Source organism: Prionailurus viverrinus, unplaced genomic scaffold (genome assembly GCF_022837055.1).
Source record: "Prionailurus viverrinus isolate Anna unplaced genomic scaffold, UM_Priviv_1.0 scaffold_40, whole genome shotgun sequence".
Taxonomy (NCBI): Eukaryota; Metazoa; Chordata; class Mammalia; order Carnivora; family Felidae; genus Prionailurus; species Prionailurus viverrinus.
The window spans coordinates 4,104,093-4,130,347 of record NW_025927608.1 but is presented as its reverse complement, the minus strand read 5'-3'; the positions used below and the strand labels follow the sequence as shown (position 1 = coordinate 4,130,347).

At 60.7% G+C, this 26,255-nt stretch overlaps 1 protein-coding gene across 2 annotated transcripts; it reads left to right on the top strand.

The window, feature by feature from the left end:
- The first annotated feature begins 8 nt into the window (after positions 1 to 8).
- Positions 9 to 26,038, top strand: ACSBG1 (acyl-CoA synthetase bubblegum family member 1). 2 transcript variants are annotated; one of them, XM_047846827.1, is made up of 16 exons: positions 9 to 171; positions 676 to 822; positions 3,209 to 3,307; positions 4,110 to 4,210; positions 11,394 to 11,614; positions 11,994 to 12,082; positions 12,271 to 12,391; positions 17,285 to 17,365; positions 17,449 to 17,598; positions 17,858 to 18,034; positions 18,643 to 18,824; positions 19,597 to 19,827; positions 20,298 to 20,515; positions 23,990 to 24,129; positions 24,642 to 24,888; positions 25,433 to 26,038. In XM_047846827.1, exons 2-16 carry the CDS (start codon positions 773 to 775, stop codon positions 25,516 to 25,518), a joined length of 2,193 nt encoding a protein of 730 aa, XP_047702783.1. In that variant the 5' UTR covers positions 9 to 171; positions 676 to 772; the 3' UTR covers positions 25,519 to 26,038. The 2 variants fall into 2 exon arrangements, with proteins under 2 accessions (XP_047702783.1, XP_047702781.1); XM_047846825.1 differs by lacking the exons at positions 9 to 171; positions 676 to 822 and having other exon boundaries at positions 2,903 to 3,307.
- The last annotated feature ends 217 nt before the right edge of the window (positions 26,039 to 26,255 follow it).

The window sequence follows — 26,255 nt, the reverse complement described above, 5'->3', positions numbered from 1 at the left end:
GCGCTGGCTCCCAGCTCTCGACGGCTGGCTTGGCCAAGGGCGCGGGCACACGCTCCGGACCAGCCAACATAGAGGGGGAAGGCCCGCTGGGCTCACGCGGCCCAGAGTCCTCGGCGCGGTCCTCTGCCTGGAAGCCGGGTCCCTAGAGAGCTGCCGGGACTGATCTTCGAGGTGAGACGGGCCACCAGGGGCGTGGGCCACTGTGGCTGGGGTCCAGGAGCCGGTGAGGAAGCCGCTACCGGGGCAGGCTGCGACCGACCCTGTGACATGAAGCGGGGCACCTGGAGGTGATCTGGCTCAGCTCTCAGCCTGGGCCTCTCAAGGTTGGGGAAATGTTTGGGCCACACCTTGCACAGAAGACACTGGGTGTCCCGGAGCTGGGCTCTGTGAGTGCCCTGGGCAGAGGGATGTCGGGAACAGGGTTGGGGAGGACTGCCAAAGGCGGTGAGGACTCTGTGTAGCAGGAGGCCTGGGGGTCCAGTCTCTTGCCTCATCCTAGTGAGCGGGCCCGCCTGAGAGTAGAGACAGAGGCCTAGGGCGGGTGGGTTTCTCAAGCTAGTGGCCTGTGGACTCAGGAGGCAGCAGATTAGAGACCGGTGCCAGGCCCGGAGTGGGTGAGCCCTGCCTGGGGCCCGAGCGGCCTCGGCCGTGACACGCGCTGTGTCTCTGTTGCAGGGCGGTCTGGTGGAGCGGGGCCTCCCCCGGGCTGATGAGTTCCCTGCGGTCCCGGCGCTGTCCTGGGTGAGCCAGAGGCTGCGGCCCCGCGGGGACCATGCCAGAGATGCTCCTGCTCAGGTCTGCCGGCTCCATCCTGAGGACCATGTAAGGAAGCAGGCCCCGCCTCCTCCACCGGCGCTGGACCCCCGGTCACTGCACTTGGTCACCCTCCCAGTCGTACCAAAGCGCTGTCTTCTCCTTACTCCCAGAAAGATCCATGACGGCCCCGGAAGTAGGAGGAGAGCAGACATGCACCTGCACTTTGCAGGGCTCACACGTGCTCATGACGCCACAGGGTTGACACGGAGCACCGGGGCTCAGAGAGGTGCAGTGCCTTGCCCACAGTCACCCAGCTAGTGAAGCGAGCTGAACCCAGGCAGGCCAGTTCTGACGAACCTCAATGCTATATTGTCCAAGAAGGCATTTATTGAGCCCCTGTTGTGTACAGGACAGTGACCTGGCTGCTAAAGGCTGAAAGGGAAGAAAGACCGCAGAAATAGCCAGGCGATGCACCCCCGTCCAGGAGGGGCTCCCATGGGAAAGCCCATGGGCTTGTGTGTCTGCTGACTCCTGCTCTGCACGTCAGTGTGCCTCAGGGCCCAAGGACACACGGCCCACAGAGCTTACCAAGCTATGTGTGGCCTTCAGAGCCTAAACCTGAGTGTTCAAAGGCTGTGAGAGTGAGAGTGTTGCAGATAATCCCTGAGGGCCCCCTGGAGGAGTTGCTGAATGAGGCTCAGTGGGCTCTCCCATCAGCACCTCTGGCAAGACAGGAAGAGAAGGGAGAGACCACCTGACCAGAGATGGTCGGGAGAGGGAATGCAGGCTCCCCCAGGCCCCCGCCCAGCTCCCACCGTGCACAGTGTAGGCACGCCACGTGCCCTTCGAGGGCTTCCTTGCTCCCAGAGCCGCTGGGCAGGTGCTAAAGACATTTGGTTTCTGTGTAAGAAGAGGGATAGGTGCTTATGGGGTGTGTGAGGGCAGGAGTGTGGTGTTCCAGAAGGCCGGGAACACTGTGCTAGCCACCTGCGTCGGGCCGGGGCGCTAATCACGGTGGCCCCACCTCACCTGAGGGTCCCTGAGTGGATCCCGGTGCCACGCTGTCCAGAGCGCAGGAGTCAGAAGGGCCCAGGTGCGTGTGAGGGGTCAGAGCAGTGGGGACGCTTCGCATGTCACGTGCCCTCTTTTGAGGATGACAAATCCCACTCTGGAAGCTGTGCCTCTGGCTTACAGTCTGGGGACAGCAGGCTGGGTGGTCCGGCTTCGCCATGATGCACCTCAGGGTGCCCCAGGTGAGCGGCTGCCCCCACAGGAACACAGGGAGGGTGAGCGATGGTACAGCAGCGGCGTCCCCAACGCTGATATGGGGGCTGCGGCCACGCGGGAGGGCGCAGACCCCAGCGCGACAGAGCGTGGCTCCTTTCCCGGGCGTGTTCTGAGTGGACAGGACACCAGTTACTAGTTATGGCCCCGAGTGAACAGGAACGTTATGGGAAGGTCGGGCTCAGTCGGTGGGCGAGGGTGACATCCCCGGAAAGAGATGGGATCTCAAAGGCTCTGGTGAGGGGAAGAGCGTGCTTTCCTCACTTGGAAAATTGGAATTTGGCCTTCTCTTAATTAGGCATCCGGTATCCTTTGGGCACAGGGCTTAGGGGTTGAGTGGGAACCTCTTGCCCGACATGGGCCGTGAGCAAGGTGTCCCTGTCACGGCAGGCAGAGGCAGGGGACCCACTCCACCCTGTCACCGAGGGAAGGACAGAGCAGGATGGGGGAGTGGACGTCAGCACATCTGAGTCACGAGAGACTGGCCAAGGTCCCCAGCAAACAGAAGGCTCTAGTCATGATGAGTATGTTTGGCTCGCGGCTTCCTTAGGTGGCCGTCTTTTCCTGTTTCGCTGTTTTAAATCCAGAACCAGTTTATACAGATTTCATTAGCGGGGGAAATGTCTGTGCCTTTTGATGGCGAGGGTTTCCAGACTTGTCTGTGAGGAGGTGGCTCGGATGGCGAGCGATCACAGCCAGTGGCGGCCCTGGCCCGTCCGAGGGTGAGCTGCCCAGCGGGTGCTGTCAAAGGCCAACCCTCTGGAAGACTCGCTCGTCTTCGGGACGTGGCCGGGACAGCATGCACATTGCACCAAGTTTGTGGCACCTGCGTTGGGGCTCCCGGTGGGGGACCCTCATTCGTGTCTGCGCCCAGAGCTCAGGGCTGTTTGTATCAGTATAATGTGGTGGGGCCCCTCTGCGACCCCAACGTAATGGTGGTGACCAATGACCCACAGTCGGCTGGACAAGCTCCAAGCTCAGAACCCTCCGCCTGGTGCGGAAGCCCCACCCCAGAAATTGTATCCTTTCACCCCTCCGGTGGCTTCCCTGGGACAGGCCACCTTGCTCACACACAAGAAGGGGACCAACTCAGCGCCCACTCAGCCCCCTTGTCCCTACGCCCCTCCCTTCACAACCTCCTGATGTCTTTCGATTTAAAACCTATCAGGTTCTTAAGCAGACTGCCTCCAGGTGGGCCTGGGTGTGTTCGCAAACTTAGTTTGAACCTGCAGTACCAGCAAGAAGTAAGACCGAGTGTGACAAACAGGTAACTGGCCCGACAGCCTGGGAACTGGGTGGGGGTGGGACTAGCCCCACCCTGACGGGAGCCAGGGTCCTGTCCTCAGGGCTGCCGTGACCAGTTGTGCAGGCTGCAGGCTGCACAACTCCAGTAGGCACTGTTTGCATAGCCGATGACTGTGAAATGTGTCCCTGGAGTTGTGTGGGGTTACATTCCTGCCTGGCTGAGGTGTGCACTGACCTCCGTCTGCTCATCACCCGGGCGGTTGAGGCCCTATAACCCCTTGGGCTCTCTGGCTGGAAGGGAGATCATTGTCCAGGGCCACCATGCCTGGGAAGCGAGGAGGGTGTGGGCCGGAGCTCTCTAGCCCACGCCTGTCCTCTCCACTGGGGAAGACATAGGGCACCCCGCATGCCCTCCCGGGGAGGAGAGGCCCGTGGGAGCCCTGGCACCGTCCTCAGCTCTGCTCTGAGCTTCTAAGCGTGACTGTTTTCAATGCCTGAGGCCTGGTGGGTGTGGGGTGAGGAGGGGGGCCCCCCGCTGGAGTCGTGCTCGGAGTCCTGTCCGGACGGGGACACCGAGTCCAGAGAGAGCCACACAACAGAGGAGTGTGCAGCAGCCCTCGGAGCCTGTGGGACAGGCTAGGTGGGCTGAGGGTGGCCCTACGGCTACTGAGGTCCTGTTCCCTGACCCCCACGAGGACGCAGAGCAGCCCGCGAGGCGGAGAGAGGCCGGCGGCACCCCCAGGTGCCGACGTGGGTGCGGGGCTGGCACCGGAGAGCCGGGCCAGGCCCCGAGGGTCTCACGTTGTTTCTCCCCTCCCCTCTAGCTCTCCGAGTGATGGGCAGGCGCTCTCCAAAGAGTCCCTCGGCCATGCTCACCCGCTCTCGTCCCTGGAGAAGGCGAGGGGTGCCCAGCTGGATTGCTCAGGTGAGCGGCCGGAAGGCTGTGGGCTGCGGGCAGAGGCAGAGGCGAGCCGGGGGCCCAGCACACCCTTCCCTCGTGGCCGCGTCGGGGCCGAGTGCGAGGGAAGGCAGGGGGTGGTTGGGAGGGCCGCGGCCGGAGGCGGTGGGGCCTCCCCTGGGGCCGGGCTGCCGGGCCGCTGGGACCCGGTGGAGCCCCTGTGGCCTGCGGCGAGGCCGGTGGGTGGCAGCCAGCAGAGTCCGTGCAGAGGCTTAGAGAGTCATGTGCCCTTTTAAAGACTTTGACCCTCAGATAATTGCGCTTTGAGGGAGGCAGAGTTACCATTTACCCCGAAGAGTCATCAAAATGGTAGTAACACAGGGCGTGCTTGTTTTTAATGGCTCATGACAACACTGTGGCAAAACACAAGCTGAACGAACACGGACACGGCGAGTGCCTGGCACGGGGGTCGCCGTCTCCTGAGTTCTGCGCTGTCCGTGGGGTGGTCCACTGTTGTCGCTTGTCCCTGTCCGGTGTCACCTCTGGGGGGCAAAGAGCGGCCCGCGGAGGGGCGGGTCTTCCCGGGCTTGAGTCCCCCGGGGCTCCTCAGAGCAGCCCCGGTCCCCAGAGCACCCCAACCCCCGGCCCGGGGCTTTGGTGGAAGCCTTTGTGGCGGGCGTATCTCTGTGGAATGATCTTCAGTCCGGGCCCACCTGGCGTCCTCCCCGTTGTCAGCCGAGGCGTGGGTATCGGGGAGCAAGCGGTAGTGTGTGAGGTGGTGTTTGGACCCCTGGACGGGTGAGGGCGGAACCAGGCAAGAGGTGGAAGGGGAGGCCCGGGGTCCCCTCCCCCAGATTTCCTCTGGCCTGGCTTTCCTGGGCGGGGGACGGGCCTGGTGGGAGGACAGAGGCAGGGTCAAGGCGGAGGTCGCCATGCCCGTTGGAAGAGACGCGAAGAGGCGTACGGAGGGCGGGTTCCTTGGGCGCCCAGGGCCGCCTGGCTCCCTGCGGAGCAAATGCCGGTCGCCTCCGCCGTGGGGCGCCTGCTGCCATCAGACAAGCTGCTCCTCTCCCAGGCCGAGCATCGCCGGCCAGAGGGGTCTCCTGGCACCGTTTCTGTCAGCGGGTACCAGGAGGAGCCGCCCCACGGGACCCTGCACTGCCCAGGGCACTGCCTGGCAGGCCTCCTGAGCCCCCACGGGCCTGGCGTGCGGCTTGTGCTCAGCCCAGCCTCCCCTGTGCAGCCCCCGTGTCTCTGGGGAGCAGCTACGGAGACGCGCCCGGCCAGGTGCCAGCCTGCTGCCAGGGGCGGGGCGGGGGCGGGGTGGGGGGGGCTTCTCTCCAGACTCCCAGGCAACTTGAGGAGCCCGGCTCTCCCCGGGGAGGGGGCGGGAGCCTGTGCTTCTCTCGAAGGTTGGGGGAAGGCGCTGGCTGAGTGGGAGACTAAGGGGCGGGGCTTGGAGGCTACCACCGGGATTGAGCCCTGAGAGAAGGGCGGACTTCTGTTGGACTTGTCCCCTGGGCCGGGCTTTGTGCCGCTGGCACTCTTCACCTCATCTTCAAAGCAGCCCTGGGGCGGGCACTTTCGCATTCCCATTTGATGGAGGAAACCATCTCAGAGAGGCCCCGTGAGTTTCTCAGAGTCACACAGCTAGTGAGAAGTAGAACTCTCAACTGGCCACGCTGCCTCTTTGGGTCTTGGTCAGTACAGTCTCCTCCAGGCCTGGCCAGCCCCTGCCTCCCCTCCAGCTAACTACTGGGCAAGCAGCCCCCCCGGGCATCTTGCCTTCAGGAGTGAGCGTCCACCTGGGTCTCCTTGAGTTCCCAGAAGCTTGGAGGTCCCCAAGCCCCTGTCCAGGCTAGGCTCTGAGCTGGTGGTGGGGGTGGGGGGGCGGGAGCCCCTGAATATGGCCACAGAGCTGCCAGAATCTGACCCCTACACAAAGGCAGCCTTGTGCCAGGGCCTGGAGACACATTGCTTTCTAGTTCTTTCTAGCTGAGCACAAACCCCTAGCTGGAGCAGGGCAAGGCCAAGACCCCAGGGAAGGGGAGGAGGGCAGGGGAGAGCAGCTGCTGGGGACGGGGCTTCTTCCCCATACCCGTGCTTCCTAGGAACCCCCCACACCCACTGGGGAGCTCTGGTGCTGGGGGTTTCTAGCCCCGTGAAGCCCCTGGTGGGTCAGGGGGTACACAGGGCCCCGCTCAGCCTCTCAGTCTTGCCCTCCCCAGATGCTCAAGGTCATGGCTTCTCTTTGGCTGCAAGGAGACAGATACCACCCTTGACCTGGGGAGCCCACAGCCTGAGGCTGGGGACAGTGGGAGGCAGAAGACAGCTCAGCTGAGCTTGGGGTGGGGGTGGGGTGGGGGTGGGGAGGGGATGGGAGGGAAGGCTTCCCAGAGAACAGAGGACACTCGAACAGATAGATCCTCACCTGAGAAGCGGGAACAGTGGGAACCCCAGCCTCCTCAACCACAAAACAGTGGAGCCTCTGGGGATCCTTGCAGAGACTTTTCCTAATCATATGTCCAGTTCTGTCAAGGTCAAGTGTGGATCAGAGGCCGTGTCCAGGCCCAGAGCTGCTCATGGCTCTCCCCGAGGTGCTGACAGGGCGTGTGCACAAAGGAGGGGCCAGGAGGCTGGGCTCGAACCCAAAATGACACAAATGCAGCCTTGGGCAACTGGGGTCCAGCCCCCGGGGTGCCCCTGAAGGTGGTCTCTGTGGGGCTGAGAAGTCTCTGGGGCTTCCAGAGGGAGGGCACCTCTGTCAAGGTTGGGGGTGCCTGCAGGTGTCACTGGGCACCAGGCAGGGACCCGGGGACCAAGGCGCCCACGCAGCCCCTGCCTGGACATTGTCCGGACCCCACCTGGATGTTCCTTACCTGGCTATTCCCTGCCCGGCCCTGCCCGTGCGTGTCAGGTTGGGGGCACCCATGCCCTCGGGCTCTGGGCTGAGCTGCTCCCACCCCGGGCCCAGACCTCTCTTCTCTCCAGCCGGTGGAGACCAGCTCAGGGTCCCCTGTGCATTTCCGGAGCACGTCCACCGCCGTGTCCCCAGAGCCCATGGCAGCCCGCCCCAGCCCCGCCTGCAGATCCAGATTGCAATTCAGATGGGGAAACGGAGGCCCAGGGAGCCCAGGGTTTCTCTGCTTAGTGGCCACAAGTCCACAGCCCCTGGCCCTCAGGCAAGAAGGCTGGCTACCAGGTGGAATGGGTGTCTCCCCTGAACCACTGAGAAACCTCAGACACCGTGCAGCCAACACTCCATTCTAGTGCGTTCCGTACAAGGGCTAGACAAACGGTTCTGTCCCAGGCCGGCCTTGTCCTTATCTGGAGTCACGTCCTTCTCTTTCTCTTATCCGTCCCCTAGAGTGCCTGCATGGGGTGGGCGGATTCCAAGGGCCCGTGTGGAGCGGGAGCGTGCCGGCTCTAGTCCGTGACTGGCCTCTGTGGCAGGGACACCAGGGTCCAGTCAGAAGGAGCATTCTTGGAGAGAGATCTGTCCCTGGCCGAGAACCACCTTTCTCCTAGGGCCAGCGTACCCCTCCATCTGTACAACAGGCCACTTCCCACAGAAAACATCCCTGGGGCCTCTCCTCTCTGAGTTCTCCTCCCCAGACAATGGAGAGTGATTTCCTCTGCTATTCAGATGCTGTTATTCCAGAGCCCCAAGGAGAATAGCTCCCTGCCTGCCCAGCCACCCCCTGAATAATGGGTGATTGATAAGGTCAGGCCGTGACCTGGGAGGGAGAGAGATAGGAGGAGGAGGGAGAGGAGGAGGGAGAGGAGGAGGAGGGGGGAGGAGGAGGAGGGGGGAGGAGGAGGGGGAGGGGGGAAGAAGAGGTGAAAGGGGGAGGAGGAGGGGGAGGAGGAGGGAGGAGGGCAGGCGGGCCCTGGGAAAGCCCACCCGCAGCACTCAGCCGTCACCCTCTGCCTCGTGCTCTGGGCTGTGGGCTGCATTGTTTGCTGGCTGGGTTCTCTGTCCCTTGAATGGCTGGTTGCCTTTTGGAGCTGGGTCCAGCCGGGATCTAGGGCGCCTTCCTGGGTGACAGGGACCGTGATTGGGTCCTGGCCGTGCCCTTGGCTGTTACTGTAGCAGTGAGCTTGGTTGGGTCTGGCAGATCTGTGTCCCTGTGAACTTCAAGGTGGGGTGTGGACAGCTCGGTCGGTAGAGCATGTGACTCTCGATCTCAGAGTCGTGAGTTCGGGCCACACGTTGGGGTGGAGCCTGCCCTAAAAGAAGAAAAAAACGAAAAGAATAAAGGACTGGCAGGTCACCCTGACTTCGTATGTCTCTGCCATCAGCCTGGGGACCACATGGCTTGTGCCCTCCCTGCTGCTTGGTTCCGGGCGGCCCACCCCGTGGCAGAGGGTCAAGGGACTCGGCCACCACTTTCTCCTCCCCCAACAGCATCCCCAAGGGAACGGACTGTGGCCCTCCCAGGCCTACACCTGTTCACTGACCCGCCTCTGGGTGCAAGGCAGCCCCCAGGACGGACTGAGGTCTTGTCCCACTTCTGCCTCTACCCTGCTGTGACCTTGGCTATCCCTGCCTCTCCGGGACTCAAGCCTTCTCACTCTGACGTGCTGCGTGGGAATTTGCGACTGGCCCTCTAGCCCCCAGCTAAAGTTCTGTCTGTCGGTATCCCTAATGGGTGGCACACGTGTTCCCACCAGGGGGCGCTTGCAGGGGCGCGGAGTCTAGGGGAGGAAGGGAGAGGTTCCTGAGGCCGAGCCTGGGAGCTTTGTGACGCTCACGCACATGTCTGCGCTTGTGACGCACACTGTCCACCCGATGTCCTGTGGACGTTTCCTGGTCGTTAAACGTCCTTAAACACTTCGTTTTAATGGCCACCGAGAGCCCAGGGCGTGGCCGCACCCTGGTGGGTCCCCAGCCCCTGTTGGACATCGGTGACCACAGTACTGTCTCTGTATCTCTGCTTGGTTCCCGTGGGCGCGTCCTGGAAGCGTGATTTCTGGCTCAAAGGTGACTCCGTCTTGGAGCCCGTGACGTGTGTCACCCGCTTGCCCCCAGGAAGGTTGCGCCAGCTCACACTCCCACCCTGCACGGCACCCTGGCCGGCAGTGAGTGTCGTCTGGGTGCCTGGGGACATCTCTGCTGCTTCATGCTTTCCACTTTGGGAGAGACCCAGGTCAGCAGGCTGGCGGTGGGTCCGGCGGCTTCAGTCCCAGCAGGTGGTCATGAGGACAGGCAGGGAAGGAGAGAGCCCAGGAGGTGGCCAGGGGCTCCGCTCCCCGCCCGCCGTGGCCTCCGTCACCCCGTAGGTCAGCGTGCTGGCCCCAGACAGCGGCCTCTGTGGCGCAGTGGCCTCGCGGGCCTGGTTCAGGGCCTGGGCTCTGTGCCCAGTCCTGTGGTTGGGGGACACGGCTGGGGTCCACGGCTCAGGCTTGTGGGCGCGTGCGTCCTTCCGAGTGCTCCGTCCACCTTGCTAAGAACGGGGCTTCTGACTCAAGGTCCAGAGACTCCTGTTTGGACAGAGATAAGGCTGAGCGGTGGGAGCACGTGGAGGTGAGGGGACAGAGGGGAGCGTGAGACACCCCAGGCTCGGAGATGCTCTGTCTTCCTTCCGGCAGCCGGCACCGGAGGCTGAGGCCCCGCGCTGTGGCCGAGTGCACCAGAAGGGTCCTGAACAGGTCAGGGCCTCCCAGGCCTGCAGGACGGGAGGCCCCCGTGCGTGGTGGGGGCAGGGGGCCGAGCACCGCTCAGGCGGGCTGTGAGGAAGGGGGCGGGCCGAGGCCACAGGGGCCAGGAGCCCTTTGGGGAGGGCCTTCCTAGAAGCCACAGTGTGGACACAACCCTGTGGTCAAGGGCAGTCGTGGGAGGCCCTCGAACAGGTCAGATCTGGGTTCAGAAAGGTCACTCCGGGAGCCCCAGAACATGGGGAGAGGCAGTGGCCTAAGGTGACAGCTGTCCAGGATCACGGCTCCTGAGGCTTCTAGGACTCGGGCAGGAGGCAGGACAGTCCTTTCCCAAAGGAGCTGGGGTCAGCATGGGCCCGTGGGTCAGAAACCCAGCTTTGCCCCCAGCCGGAAGCTGTTCCCCGGCCTGCTTCTCATGGGGTCTGCAGGGACGGAACAGAGGTTGTGACAGGAGACACGCACCTCCACCGGGCACGAGGCAGGTGCTCGGGAAGCAGGACCTCTGACCACAGGGGAGTGACTCCGGGGGGTGAGGACTGGGTATCGAGAGGGGCTGGAGGTGGAGCCCGGGCCCTGCCCCTGCACAGAGACAGAGGGCCCTTCTCTCCTCCTTCCCCTCTGTCCTCCCTCGAGCGGGAGCGCGGGTGCCGTGAGGTGAGGCCGCTGACGGGGAGGGGGGTCCGCGCCGGGCGCAGGAGAGCAGAAGTTAGATGAAGGAGCTCTAAAATGTCCCCCAAAAGTCCAAAAGCTTTTCCCTTCTGATCCAGTGAACACTTCTAGAACTCTCTCCTTCGGGGAGCCTAGAACGAGGGTGAAAGCTGGGAGCCGTCTGAGTGTCTGGGGGGGGGGGGGGGGCGGGGGGGGGCTGAGATGTGCTCCACCGGGGACTTACTGGGGTCACAGAACTAAGGATGGGTGACCTGGTCCACACAGTGTTTTCTAGAAGTGTGAGCCGACATTTACAACTCCCAGACGTCGGGTGAGCCTTGGTATCCATTCCCGCCAGGCGGCAGCTCCTAGGCCGAGGGCGGCCTCCCCTTCAGCGGGGCCGTGCCCCCCAGTCCCCACCACCCCTGTTCCTCCCTGACACAGAGGCTGGGGTGAGGTCGGGCACCGTCCTGGTCTTGACCAGAAACAAAGAAACGGAAGGAGGCTCAGATCAGCCCCTCGGGGGGCTGCCACTCTTGTTGCTTTGACCTTCTGTCCGGCCGGTCTGTCTCCGGCCCGTTCTCAGGAGGCAGAGGCAGGACCTCGGGATCTGAGGGAGCCCTGCCTTGGGACAAGTTCCAGCTGCCATGACGGCGGGAGCAGACACAGGGGCCTCCGCGTCTCCAAGGCCTCCGCCTCCTTGCTGCATCCCGAAGCCTTGACCGTGCTTCGGGGCCATCAGACCTCCTCCTCCGGGCAGCCTCCCGCCTACCCCAATCCCTCGCCTGTCTGCCAGCAGCCAAAGCACTTTCGGGACCAAAGTCCCGGCCCGAGGAAGGCCCAGGGGCCCCGGGAGGGAGTGACCCTAGGCCGGCGTGATCCCAGCCGCTGTCTCCCCCTGCAGAGGAGCCGCTGTGGACCACCCGGGCCGACGGCCGCGTCCAGCTGCGTGTCCACCCCACCTGCCCACAGCCGCCCTACACCGTGCACCAGATGTTCCACGAGGCCCTGGACAAGTACAGGGACCTCAGCGCCCTGGGCTTCAAGCGCCAGGGCGTGTGGGAGCACATCTCTTACTCCCAGTACTACCTGCTGGCCCGGAGAACCGCCAAGGGCTTCTTGAAGGTGAGGGCCCCTCCCCAGACCTGCCCTCCAGCTCTGGGCCCTCGGAGGCCTGCTCCCCGACCCCCGCCTGACAAGCCTTTAGAAATGATACCTGTGGAGCCTCCAACACTTTTTGGGTGGGTGCGGTGGGCCGGGCCCCGTTCTGAGGGTTTTACCTTTACTGAGCCCTCATCACCCGCCGGGCACTCAGCACTTACTTTTCGTTTGTGCTCGCGTTCGGATGAGCGGGGCCGCCTGGTGTGCTGGGCGGGAAGGGCCCGGGGTGCCCTCTGACTGGGTGCCTGGGAGGCTGGTCCCTGCGCTCTGGAAGGGGCCCCGCTGGGCGTGAGAGGCCCCCTTCTGAGCCGGCTGACCGGGCCTGTCTGCCTCGGTCCTGGAGCTCGGCCTGGAGCGGGCCCACAGCGTGGCCATCCTTGGCTTCAACTCCCCGGAGTGGTTCTTCTCGGCGGTGGGCACGGTGTTTGCAGGGTGAGTGGCTGTGGGTGGGGCAGGGTCTCTGGTGGGTGGGGGTGGGCCAAAAGTGGAAGGAGGGTTGTTTCCTCTTTCTCTGACTTCCCCTTCCTCCCGGGGGCCCCCCTCTGCCTGTCCGGGCCCTCCAGGGCAGGGGCTGGGCCTCTGCACTGGCTCAGACAGGACCCCTCCTGGGTCTCCCGCAGGGGCATCGTCACCGGCATCTACACCACCAGCTCCCCGGAGGCCTGTCAGTACATCGCCCACGACTCCCGCGCCAACATCATCGTGGTCGACACACAGAAGCAGCTGGAAAAGATCTTGAAGGTCTGGGGGAGTGCGGAAGTGGGCTTGGGGGCCCCGGGCCGGGTGTCCTTGTAGACCTCCAGCTTACAAGGGGCTTTTCCATCCCTCCCTCCCGGGCCCCTCCCCCTCATCCTCCACAGCAACCCCACGTCACACACATACACGTACAACAAGACAGGGCAACAGGTACCCACCCACTCGCCTGGTCGGGCCGCTGAGGCCCAGAGTTAGGAAATGTCCACCCCGGGTGAAATTTGCATCATGCAAGCTTCCGAGCAGACCAGGCTGCGAGAGTGTGGCCGGCCCTCGTGTGCTGGTCCCACATGTCGTGTTCCGTCGTGCAGTGCGCCGGTCTGCCTCTTTCGCTGAAGTTTTTGAAGCAAATCTCTGACATGAACTCATGTCCCCCCTGAGTATTTCAGTAGGCATGCATTCTCCACGAGCACACGAAATGTCTCTCACACGATCCCGGTGGTCTCATCAGCCACCCACCGCAGGGCCATTTTGACATAGGTGCCTTTGAATCAGGACACGAAGTGGCCACAGGCCGTGTGTGGCCATGTCTCTGTCTTTAATTCAGAACGAAGCCCAGGCTGGCTGGCCGGCCGGCCGACAGCGTCCTTACCTGGGAACCTGCTTGAAATGCAAACCCTGAGGCCCCACCCCAGACCCGCTGCGTCTGACACCGGGGGCGTGGGGCCCCTGCACTCTGTCCTGAACACGCCTGCCGGGTGGGGGGTGGGGGGGTGCGGCACGGGACCACACGTGGGGGCTGTTGCCGTCAGCCTGCGGCAGAAGCCGGGTCAATGGTCCCGGGCAGTGTCCCGAGATCCGGATTTATCTGCTCTCCTCCTCTCCCTCAACTTCTGGGGGCAGGGGCGGGGGCGGGCACTGCTCCTCCACCGTGACGGTCCCCACCAGCCTTTCTCCACTGATGGTCACCACTGAGTGGAGGCAGAATGTCGGTTTTCTAATTCACCGGCTGGGACTTTTCTACAGAGAGAGAGCTGTGTCTCACTGCCTGGGGCACTTTGCCACCGGAAGCCCCTGTTTGTACACCCGTGTGGTGGGCAGGATGACGCGGTGTCTCGGCGACTGCTCCCTCTGTGCACGTCTGAAAGGACACGCGTCGGCGACGTGAACGTCAGCGTGGCTGATGGCTTCATCGTGTGTGTCCTTGTCGATTTTCTCTTTGTTCTGCCGAAGACCAGGGCCGAGAGCTGAACCCCCCGTTGTGATTGTGGATTTGTCCGTTTCCGCTGTCAGTTCCATCAGTGTTGGCTTCGGGGGTTTTGCAGTTCTGTTACATATATACCTGCATGGAGTTGTGTGTCCCCTCAATTCGGTAACTGCTTTGTCGCTAAGAAACGTCCCTAAAGAGGAACATTCTTGTCCCAGAGCTACTCTGTCTTACGCTGCGAGAGCCACCCCAGAATTCTTGTGATTAGTGTTTGCACGGCGTGTATTTCTGCTTTATTTTGCCTGGAACCTATCGGGTCCTTAGGTTTAGAGCAAGTCCCCCGTAGACTGCACAGACTTGGGTCCTGCCTTTCTGTCCCACCGGACAAACTGTAAATCGACCAGTTTGCTGCTCCTATGTGTCCTGTGCTTTGTCCCTTTTCTCCCCTTCCCGGAGTTCTTTTGGATTGAGTTTTTTATTTTTACTTTATCTTGTTTTTTGGTATTCCGTTTTCTCTCCAGTGGCTAATTAGCTCCCCCTCTTTGCTATTACGCTAGGGTTTGCCTTTGCCTTTTTAACTACGCACAGTCCACTTTATCACACGATCTATACTGCCATCTAGTGTCAGGCCATACTACTTACCATCACACGACTACATTGCTTCACATGTAATGCAGGAATCTTGCAACAACATACTTCCTCCTCCCCCCCCCCCCCCCCCCCCCGTCCTTGGCGCTGTTTGCAACGTACTTCTATAAGGTTATAAACCCTACGGTACACTGTTTTGAACACAATTAAAATTGTTTTAATTGTTTATTTTTGAGAGACAGAGACAGAGTGCAAGCAGGGGAGAGGCAGAGAGAGGGAGACACAGAATCTGAAGCAGGAAGCAGGCTCCAGGCTCCGAGCTGTCAGCACAGAGCCTGACGCGGGGCTCAAACCCACGAGCTGTGAGATCGTGACCTGAGCCGAAGTCGGACGCTTAACCGACTGAGCCACCCAGGTGCCCCACAGACATTTTGAAAGAAGGAAAAATGTCTTTCATATTTACCCACGTTTGCCACCTACAGTCCTCATTCCTTTACGTGGATACATGTTTGCATCTGGTGTCATCTCCTGCCTTAGGAGTTTTCTTCTGGGCGCCTGGGTGGCTCAGGCAGTGAGCATCTGACTCTTGATCTCAGCTCAGGTCATGATCTCAGGGTCGTGAGTTCAGGCCCCGTTCTGGGCTCTATGCTGGGCGTGAAGCCTGCTTAAAAACAATTTTTTTTGTCTTGTAACACAGATCTGATGGTAACACATTCTCTCAGCCTCTCTTTGTCTGCAAACATGTTTATTTCCATTTTTTCAAAAGATATTTTCATGTAGTTTAAAATTCTGTGATGACAGGGTTTCTTTTATTCTTTTAGCCTTTTAAAGAGTCCATTCCAGTGTTTTTAACTTACATAGTTTCTGGTGAGAAGTCTATTATTTCATATGTGTGTTCCTCTCCGTATGTTTGGGTATCTTGATTCTTTGGCTGCTTCTATTTATTGATGTTTTTTGGCCTCCTGTTTTTATTTTAATTCCAGCACAGCTAACATTCAGTGTTATGGTAGTTTCAAGTGTACAGATAATGACTCAGCACTTCCCTACGTCACCCGGTGCTCATCGGGACAAGTGTCCTCCTTCCCCATCCCGTTTCCCTGTCCCCCACCCCTGCCCCTTCAGTAACTGTCAGTGAGCTCTCTGTAGTTGAGAGTCTGTTCATTGGTTTGCTCCTCTCTTATTTCCCTTTGCTTGTTTGGTTTCTTAAATTCCACGTGTGAGTGAAACCATACAGTATTTGTCTTTCTCGATTTATTTTACTTAGAATAATACTGTCTAGCTCCATCCATGTTGTTGCAAATGGCAAGATTTCATTCTTTGTTTTAAAAATATTTTTATTTATTTTTGAGATAGAGACAGAGCCTGAGCAGGGGAGGGGCAGAGAAAGAGGGAGACACAGAATCTGAAGCAGGCTCCAGGCTCTGAGCTGTCAGCACAGAGCCCAACGCTGGGCTTGAACTCACAGACTGTGAGATCATGACCTGAGCGGAAGTCGGACGCTTAACCAACTGAGCCACCCAGGTGCCCCGATTCTTTTTTTTTTTTTTTTGAGTTTATTTATTTATTTTGAGAGAGAGAGAGAGAATGTGAGCAGGGAAGGGGCAGAAAGAGAGGGAATCCCAAGCAGATTTTGCACTGTCAGCACAGAGCCTGACTCAGGGCTTGAACTCACTAACCATGAGATCATGACCTAAGCTGAGATCAAGAGTTTGATGCTTAAATGACTGAGCCACCAGGTGCCCCACGATTTCATTCTTTTTGATCATCGAGTAATACTCCCTTATATATATATGTATATATATACACCATATCTTTATCCGTTCATCCATCGATGGACATTTGGGCTCTTTCCATATTTTGGCTATTGTCGATAGTGCTGCTATAAACACGGGGGTGCGTGTGTCCCTTCGAAACAGCACACCTGTATCCCGTGGATAAATGCCTAGTAGTGCGACTGCTGGGTCGTAGGGAAGTTCTATTTTTGGTTTTTGGAGGAACCTCCACACTGTTTTCCAGAGCGGCTGCACCAGCTGGCATCGCCACCGACAGTGCACGAGGCTTCCTCTTTCTTCTCTGGCTGCTTTTAAGATTTTTTCTTCATCGCTGGTGATCAGCGTTTGATGACGTTGTATCTTGGTGTGGTTTTCCTTTGTTTATCCTGCTTGGGGTTCGTTGTGAGTCTTGAACTGGTGGGTTTATAATAAAATTTGGAAACTTCTCAGGCTGCTTTTCAATTTTCAGAAAAAAATTTCCTGGGACTCCAGTTACATGTATGTCAGGGGTCTTGATATTCTCCCACAGGTCGTGTTTTTCCAGGATTCCTTTTTCTCTCTGAACTTTACTTTGGGACTCGTGTTTGGCCCTTCTGGGCCGGTTTATATGGTCTTCACCCTCAGGCTAGGTTAGCTCCAGCGCTCAGATCTGACCTTTCCAGGTCTCCGCTCCGCACGGCAGGGGCCCTGCGTCCTGCTCACAGACACGTGGATGGTTCTGGCCCCTGTGGCCTCCCGTGGTCCTCCAGCTCCCTGGTGGTTCACTCTCTGCCGTGCACACTGGCTCAGCCAAGGACTCGGGAGGACAGGGCCCCTGACTACAGATTTCTAGAACTCTCTGTCTCCATAGTGTCTCCTTGCTGGTGTCCAGTCCCATGCATGGGCTTCCTGAACTCTGGGCTCTGTTAACCTCCACTCAGCAAGATGACCAACTTCTGTTCTCCCTCTGTCCCTCTCTCTGTCCTCCCATCCCCTCTGTCCCCCACTTTGTCCCCCCCGTCTGCCCCCCAGTCTGTCCCCTCCCTCTCTGTCCCCTCGGTCCCTCCTCGTCCCTCTCTCTGTTCCTGCCCCAGTCTGTCCCCTCCCCTCTGTCCCCTCATCTCTGTCCCCTTTGTTCCTTCCCTATCCCTCTCTGTTGTGGAATGAACCATACTTGGGGTTCAGCCAGCCCCTGGGGTGCTTGGTTCCCTCCTGAGGGGACGGCTATGCACGAAGGGTGGCCAGCATCCCAGTGGGTCACAGGTCAGAGCCAGGGGACCCAGCGACCACAGTGCCTGCCAGGCAGACTGCAGCGACCACAGTGCCTGGAGACGGGGCTCTTGTCAGTGGGTAACTTTCGTTAACGAGACCCCATTGTGTTTCCCGTCCACACAGATCTGGAAAAACCTGCCACATCTGAAGGCCGTAGTGACATACAGAGAGGCCCCTGCAAGGAAGATGGCCCGTGTGTACACGGTATGGGTGGAGGTCCTGGGGACGGGGGGCGCCCGGCCAGTGCCCCAGCTGACCGAGTGCCCGCTCTCCCCGCCTGGCTGCAGATGGACGAAGTCATGGGGCTGGGGGACGAGCTGCCGGAGGAGACCCTGGACGCTGTCATCAGTGCCCAGCAGCCCAACCAGTGCTGTGTGCTGATCTACACCTCGGGCACCACCGGGAGCCCCAAGGGCGTGATGCTGAGTCAGGACAACGTAGGACGGGGCCCAGATGGGTGGGCGCGGCTGCTGGTGGACGTTGCTCTGGCCCCGCAGCTCAGGGGCCCAGGAGACCTAGGACAGCCCGTGGGTCTGCGTCCCGCCCGCACCGAGCCCAGCAAAGGCGAGGAGGGGGGCAGGGGAGGCCTGTCCTGGGAGCTCCCTGCAGAGATGTCCCCGAAGTAGCCGAAGCCCCGGGGTGAGTCTTCCAGGGCCGGCTTGTGGACCTTGCCGGGGCCGTCTGCCCGTCCTCCAGATCACGTGGACGGCGCGGCATGGCAGCCAGGCCGGCGGCATCCAGGCGGCAGAAGTCCAGCAGGAGGTGGTGGTCAGCTACCTGCCCCTCAGCCACATCGCCGCGCAGTTCTACGACTTGTGGACGGGCATCCAGTGGGGGGCGCACATCTGCTTCGCCGAGCCTGACGCCCTGCAGGTCAGTCCGCTCGGCCCGTGCGCTGTACCCCCCCACCCCCCGAGCGCATGTGCTTGTGAGCATCTGTCACGTTTCTTTCGGTGGCCGTCGGCATGGCCCGCGTGGCCAACAAGAAGGGACTGACTGCCGAGGTTACACGGAGGAGAGGACCAGAGTGGATGGGCGGGTCCACGCGCCATTGAGGACAGGCCACAGGCGGCCACAGCCCTGCTTCTCAGTCCCATAAACTACACCCGTGCTGTGAAAACTCCCGTTAACCATGAGGAGCTGCCCCCCGGCCCCCCCGGCCCCCCGCAGCTCACTGGCCCTGAGTGGTGTCCCTTGTCGGCTCCTAAACTGGTCCATTGCTTCGGGGGGTTCGACGGTCACGTCTGGGGGATAGAGCCGCCCCCAGGGCTGGGAGGGACCCAGGAGCTTCGAGGCCTCTGGCCACGTGACCAGGAGGGTTGGCAGCATGAGCACACAAGGCGGGTCGTGTGCAGATGTACGTGTCCACGTGTGGGTGCCCGCGTGGGGCCTGTGTGCAGGACGCCTCGGAGGTGTGCGCACAGACTCGGGTGTGGGGGCTCCTGGCACTGACCGCAGGCCCCCCCTCTGGCGGTGCACAGGGGAGCCTGGCGAACACGCTGCGGGAGGTGGAGCCCACGTCCCACCTGGGGGTGCCTCGGGTGTGGGAGAAGATAATGGAACGCATCCAGGAGGTGGGGGCTGGGTCCGGCTTCATCCGGCGCAAGATGCTGCTGTGGGCCATGTCCGTGACCCTGGAGGAGAACGTGACGTGCCCCAGCAGGTACCACGAGGGCCGGGACAAGGGGACAGGAGGCCGGGTGGGGGCAGGGCAGGGGCCATGCGACCGTGGATGGGACGGGCTGGGCTCATCCTGGGGACCCCTGTGCGAGGCCCTGGCAGGTGCTGGGCGTGAGACCTCCGTCACCGCATCTCTGTGCTCTGAGGGGAGGGACCAACTTCCTCCGTCTGGGGTGGCATTCACCTCCCGGGAGCGGCTCCTGGGTCTCCGGAGGGGTTTCCTGACTTCAGTAGGTGTCTGGGGAAGGGGTCACACTGACAAGGGCTTTTCCAGCCTCCAAGTGACCACTCGGAGGTCACCCCACTGCCTCTGACCACTTATCACATTCCCACAGGTGCTGTGGGAGGGTCAGTGGCATAAACCTGGCCTGTGCCGATTTAGAAACAGTTTCCATTACTAATGAGTCTGCGAAACGGTATTGCGTCTCATGAGACATGTACATGTGTGCAAATACAGCTTCATTTGCACAGACACGGAGCGTGAATACGCATGAACGACTCATTCGTGGGCTTCAGATGGGGTCAGACGTGTGTGTGCTCGTGTGTCCACGCACATGTGCTTCGAGTCTCTGTGCGTACGTGCGTGTGCGCCTTGGACACAGCTGAACCTGTCTGACCTCCGGGCTCAGGACGTATCACACCTGTGTGTGTGTGCACGTTCAGAGGTGGCCAGGCCGCCGTGCGCCCACCAAATACTCACCTTTTTCATGTGAGCGTGTGGTTCTTCCTGTGGACCGTTCTCCTTCCCCCACCAGTGACCTGAAGTCCTTCAAGGCCAGGTTGGCAGATTACCTGGTGCTGGCCAAGGTCCGCCAGGCGCTGGGCTTTGCCAGATGTCGGAAGAACTTCTACGGAGCAGCCCCCTTGACCACAGAGACACAGCAGTTCTTCCTGGGCCTCAACATCCCCTTGTATGGCGGCTACGGCCTCAGCGAGACCTCAGGGCCCCACTTCATATCCAGCCTCTCCAACTACCGCCCCGGCAGGTACACGCGTGCCCGTGTGCCCTTGCTGATAGCCCAGGGGATCTTGAACAGGTTCTGACGGAGGGACTTCCCTCCCTCCAGTAGGGTGGGGTGTGTGGGAGGGGGTCCCCCCAAGGCTGATGGCCCGGGCTCCACTGGGCGGGGGGTTGGGGGCCGGGGCCAGCCCCCCGGTAGGGGGTGAATGGAGGGTCACCTGCTGTGCCTCGAGACCTCCCCTCCCTGCTGGCCCATCACAGGGCTTGAAGTTGTGCATTGGGACTCCATTCATTCGTTCGTTCGCTCATTCATTCATCTGCCTTAAAGCTTCTTATTGGCGCCCCCTCAGCTCTAAGTCCCCTGTTGCAATACAGAAATCCTGGGAGGGGACACCTTCTGGCCGTCGGCCAAGAATGAGGAGCTCGGGAACCCGGGGGCTCCCAGGTGAGGCCTGACCCTGCCCTCAGGCGCCATCTCCCTCTGACCGCCCCCAGCTCCGGCAAGGTGGTGCCAGGCTGCCTGGTGAAGCTGGTGAACGAGGACGCGGAGGGCGTTGGGGAGATCTGTCTGTGGGGCCGCAACATCTTCATGGGCTACCTAAACATGGAGGACAAAATGAGCGAGGCCACCGACGCCGAGGGCTGGCTGCACACAGGCGACACCGGGCGGCTGGACAAGGACGGCTTCCTCTTCATCACTGGACGCCTCAAAGGTGAGCTCCGCTGGCCGGCCTCGTGGCTGCAGGCGTGGGGGGGCGGGGGTGTACTGCCTGCACTGTTTGTACCCCGAGTACGGAGCGCATGTTAAGTTCCTGCACTTGGACTGACATCGTTTTATTTACCCCGACTTCCCAATGACGACACCCAGAGAGGTTAAGGAACTTGCCCAAGGTCACTCGGCTAGTAAGTGGTGGAGCTGGGATTCAGACTTCTTAAAGAAACAAGGCAAGTCTTTCCAGAAGATTCTGGGGTGTAAATATCACGTATTTTTACACGCAAACACGGGGATGATATCGAGAACACAGATTGGCTATAAAATTTAAAATAAAACATGAGACCTCAAATTTCCCATGACGAACGGGGCCCTCCCAAGGAGGAGAGCTGGGGACTTCCGCGGAAAAGGTGCTTTGCCCACTTGGCCCGAGGGGATGTAATGCCCAAACGCATCCCTGCAGGAACCGCCACCCGTTTCCTGGGGAAACCGGCTCCATGAGTGGATCTCTCCAACGCAGGGGTGCCATCGGGCCGGGCTCTGCTGGCCGTAGAGGGCGGGCTCTCGGCCGAGTCTGGGCGCCCAGGCTGCGAGCTCCCTGCTGCAGGGGTGGACTGACAGCGCCCTCTAGGGCTGAGCTTGGTGATGGCGGGGGAAGGGTGCAGTGTGGTTGGAGGTCAGCACCCAGCATCACCGCCGAGAAGCCCGCCCGTCCCACCGCGTCTCCGTCGGGGGCTGGTCTGCCCCCCTGGACTCGCACCAGCTCCCCGAGTATCTTTGTGACACGGCCAGACGTCCACGTGAGGCCGTGGCCTTCCTCTGTGAGACGGTGCTGGCTACCAACAGGCCTGCTGCCTCCAAAAGCCCTCCAAGATTTCGAGTTTGGTTCCATCGGATCTACTGACTGATGGGGTGAGAACGTATCTCTTCGCCACACTGAGTTCCGATCCATAAACGCGGTACCAATCGCTCAACACTGGACAAACACGTTTGAAAACGTGAATGAGATCATTTTGTGGGAAAATGCAACTACTGGCAGAAAAGATAGTAAATTTAAACAGACCGGTTCCCATGGAAACAATAGTGACCGGCCCCTCCCCGCCCCCCGCCACACACACACACAAAAGACAAAACACGGAGACCAGCAGGTGTCCTGAGGAATCCCAATGACAATCCAACCGTTTTTTTGGGCACAGAAAAGAAGGAAGAATTCCAAATTTTTGGTGAGGTGAGTATAACATCGATACCAAAATCTTGAAAAGGTTGTATTTAAAAAGAAAACTGTGGACCAATGACGTTCATGAGCATATATGCTAAAATCCTGCATAAAATACTCGCAAACAATGTCTGCCAGCACATTAAAAAAATAACCCATCATAACTAAGTGGGATTATTCTGGAAATGCAGGGATATGTATTAAGAGAACTTTAAAAGTTTTATCATCTGCACGTATGTCGAAAAGGTATTTCCCAAGAATCGTTAATGTCCTCACTCGTGGAAAAAAGCACGGGATAAAACCGGAAATGGATGACCACTTGCTTAGCATAATGAAGCCAGATGCCAGGAGCAGGACCGGATGCCCACCATCCACGTCCCGCAGTGTTCGTGGTGCCGGCCACGGCCGCGGGACGGAGAGCCAGCTCCCTAAGGAGGGTGACAGCACCGCGCGCACGGAAAGCCAAGACCGCCACCGGTCACCGTGGCTTCCGTTTGCACGGCGATTTAGAAGGACCGCGGAAGAAACTAGTCCATCTGCGATCACAACAGAGAGGATAAAACATTTACGCTCAAAGAACGGAGCCCATGTGACTACTGGAGGAAAACAGAAAAACAGAAATTCTGTGTCGTGTTGGAAGGCGGGAGGTCTGTGGCTCCAACCATGGGAGCCGTGAAAAGGGACTAACAGACTTTTAGTACATTACAGACAGAACAAACCAGTGGTCAAACCACCACGAGTAAAGGTGGGCGATGAAGCTGGGAGTGTCTGCAGCCCCTGTGGTGTCAGTCGGGGTCACACGGTCCAGTTTAAACAAGGACCCCGTGTATCCCTCGGCATCCTTAAATTTTTTTTTTAATGTTTACTTATTTTTGAGACAAAGAGACAGCATGAGCGGGTTAGGGGCAGAGAGAGAGGGAGACACACAATCTGAAGCAGGCTCCAGGCTCTGAGCCGTCAGCACAGATCCCGTCGCTGGGCTCGAACCTGTGAACCATGAGATCGTGACCTGAGCCGAAGTCAGGACGCTTAACCGACTGAGCCCCCCAGGTGCCCCCCGCCCTCGGTGTGCTTACACTGAGGTCTGTCGGCAACGTTCACAGCGTGCAGGTATTTGCACGCCTCTCCTTAGATTTGCCCTGAGTATTCTATCGTGGGTGCTGTCGTAAACCACATCACATAAAATCTGCGTTCTGCTTGCCTGCCGAGGGCACACAGGCTGCTTCCGCGCCCTCCTGGGGTGGCGGGGCCTCGACGAGTCATGTGACTCTGCTGGCTTGTGTGTTCCTTCCAAACCTTCAGGGACACGGTCGGATCGTCTTCAAATAAGGACAGTTTCGTTCCTTCGTTCCATTCCTGTATCTCTCTTGCCTCTGCGCCGGCAGGACACCTGGAGCCGCGTGCGGTGAATGGACGCGGGGACGGCGATCGTCCTGTGTTGTTCCTGATCTCGGGAGGGACACTTTCAACATTTTATCCTGGAGTGTGTTTCGTGTGCGGTCTTGGGGGGTATTCGTCTCCATGCCGTTTGCCGAGGGTTTCTAGTGGGTACTGACGGTGTAAGACACAGGTGGGGGTGAGCGGGTGGTCAGGGAAAGCGCAGGAAGGCAGGGGTGGTGAGGGACGCCCACTCTCGCTGCCCTAGACACGCCCGGTCTGACGGCTTCCTCCCCGGCCGTCCTCTGTGCCACGGCCCGGTGAGCTCGCCGCAGCCAGGGGCTGTCTCATTCTTCTCCTCTGCCCGATGTCAACATGGGGCCCGCACACAGTGTGACTGATTCCTCTGTGTCCAACTAGAACAGGGGGCACAATCCAGCTAGAGCAATCCAGGTGTATTCAGTAAACGTCCGCTTACTCCCACCTAGCCTGGGGGGAAGAGACCAGAGCACTGAGTGCCAGCACCTGCTCGTGCACGGCCCTCCGCAGGACGAGGGGCTGACGCTGTGAGAGCAGCTTAGACGAGGGGGGGCCAGCATGGACGAGGCGGGGGGCCTCCTGAGCTGAGCGGCCCTTGAGAGCAGGCGGTGCGCTCTGGACTGCTGGGGAGGGGAGGGAGTTTGGGAAGGGGGTAGGCGAGTCAGAGGTGCTTCCGAGGGTGTGCGCCGCCCCCCCCCCCCCCCCCCCCCCCCCCCCGCGTGCCAGCTGCACCTCCCCAAGTGGCCGGTGTGGCTTCCAGGGGCCGTGGCCCAGGCTTGGGTCCTCGTTCCGCGGGGGTGCTGGACTAAAGCCTGTGCCGGGGGCCTGGCCCTGCCTCCCCAGAGATAATCATCACAGCCGGAGGGGAGAACGTGCCCCCTGTGCCCATCGAGGATGCCGTGAAGATGGAGCTGCCCATCATCAGCAACGCCATGCTCATCGGGGACCAGAGGAAGTTCCTGTCCATGCTGCTCACCTTGAAGGTGCGTCTGGGCGTCTGGCTCGGGAGGGGCGGCCGGACTGGGGGTCCGGCCCCAGCAGAAGGCATGCCCGGCTGGGGCACGCGTGGGGTCTCGTGACTATATCCTGGGACGACCTGTTGGCTACCTGCACAAGGGGTGGTGTAGCTTGTGGGAACACGCTCTGCCCTGCACGCCACCCCCAACCCCCACAACTGATAATGTACTGCTGTGACCGTCCGTCTGTCCCAGCGCTGCCCCGCTCACATGCTCAGAGCCCAGGATGCCGGACGTACAGGAGAAGGTCCCTGCTTTAGACCATGGTGTGCTGGCCAAGGGCCGTCCGGTGTCATCCCACCACGGGCTCCACGCACCATGGGCCCCACACAGCCGGGGTGGCGTCCTACCCACCGTTGAGCCATCTTTCGGGAACAGCTCACAGTGAGCCACATCCTTGGCCCCAGCAAACCCTCCTCAAGATGGGCTCGCGTCTCACGGGGTGAGGCCCGCGCCGGCTCTGACCTCTGGCTTTTCAGTGCACGCTGGACCCAGACGCCTGTCACCCAACGGACCACCTGACCGAACAAGCCGTGGAGTTCTGCCGGCAGGTGGGGAGCAGCGCCACCACCGTGTCTGAGATCGTGGGGAGGAGGGACGAGGCCGTGTACCGGGCCATTGAAGAAGGGATTCAGAGAGTCAACAGGAAGGCAGCCGCCCAGCCCTACCACATCCAGAAGTGGGCCATTCTCCAGAAGGACTTCTCCGTGGCAGGGGGAGAGCTGGGTAGGGGTTCCCTCGTTTGTCCCCACTACTCCGGGGGCCGTGCGGGAAGACACAGCTGGCCAGGGGTGTGGGCTGGCGGGGTGAGCCTGGAGAACCCACAGATCGGTTCCAACACGACCCTTAACTCTGCCTCGAGCATGGGACCGTTTCCCCCAAAATCACAATGGGACCCCCCGGACTGACACCGAGGCCCTACTGGTGCCTGGGCTGGGGCCAGCTGGCTCCCGGGGGGGCGAGACCACCGGCATCTCCTGTGAAGTCGGGGGTGGAGCCCCCCTGCGGCACAGCCCACAGACCAGAGCAGGCCTCTGGTGCCGCCTCAGCTGGACGCGGGGGCCGCTGTCCACTGTAGCACGCTGGGGTGTCCGCCCCGGGGCGGGTGGGAGCGGCTTCCCCCGGGAAGTGCCCTCTGAGCCATCAAGGCCGAAGCGGGGCGTAAGCACTCGGTACGCTGAGCTGCCGTCAGAGGCGCGGATCCCCACGACACATCTTCCCGGATTTCTCCGAGCCCGGGCCTCACCCCTCCTTCCACTTGCTCTCTCAGGTCCCACGTTGAAGCTGAGACGGTTTGCAGTCCTGGACAAGTACAAAGACGTCATCGATTCCTTTTACCAGGAGCAGAAGAAGTGACAGGGGGACATCCTCCCAGCCTCTGCCGAAGACGGCAGGCCTCCCGGGGACATCCTGAGCTCCAGGTCCCCTTCGGTCTGGGAGGTCTCCGGGTCAGGGTGAGGCAGTGACGCTTTGCCGACGGCAGCTGACAATTCCAGGAAGCTTCGCGTGTGGGTACTTTTCGTTTTCAGCATTGCCTTTTGTTCAGGTGACACGTGAGCTTGGCTCTCCCCCCGGAGCTGACGGGGGGGGGGGGACACGGGTCCCGGCCCGAGCGCCAGGAGGATTCAAGGGCTGCGGCAGCCGGGCCGGGGCGCAGGCCATGCACAGGGGGAGGCCCAATCGCTCCGCGTGGGCAGGAAAGCCCGGTCAGCGCCTCCTGACGGCCGGCTTGCCCTGGATCTAGCGGACGCTGCCGCTCGGGCACCAGGCCGTCCCGTGACTCGCACCTGCCGACTGATCTGACGCTTGATAAAACTGCGGCTGCTGACGTGATTGTACGGAGAGCGAAATTTGAATATTAAACTATTCGACAGAATTGCCGCCGAGCCCCTGACTTTTCTTGTCAGTTGAGCGGGCGGGACTAGTCCCGAGAGTCGTGGGTGTTTAACCCGGGGACAGCGTGCCACAGGCGTGAGACCATCGGGCAGGACGGCACCCGGGGGTGCTTTGTGAGAACGCACCGGCTTGTGCCGGGGTGTCACCGCCATCCCACCCCTTCACCCCAAATACCTGGAGCCGAGATGGCCTCTGGC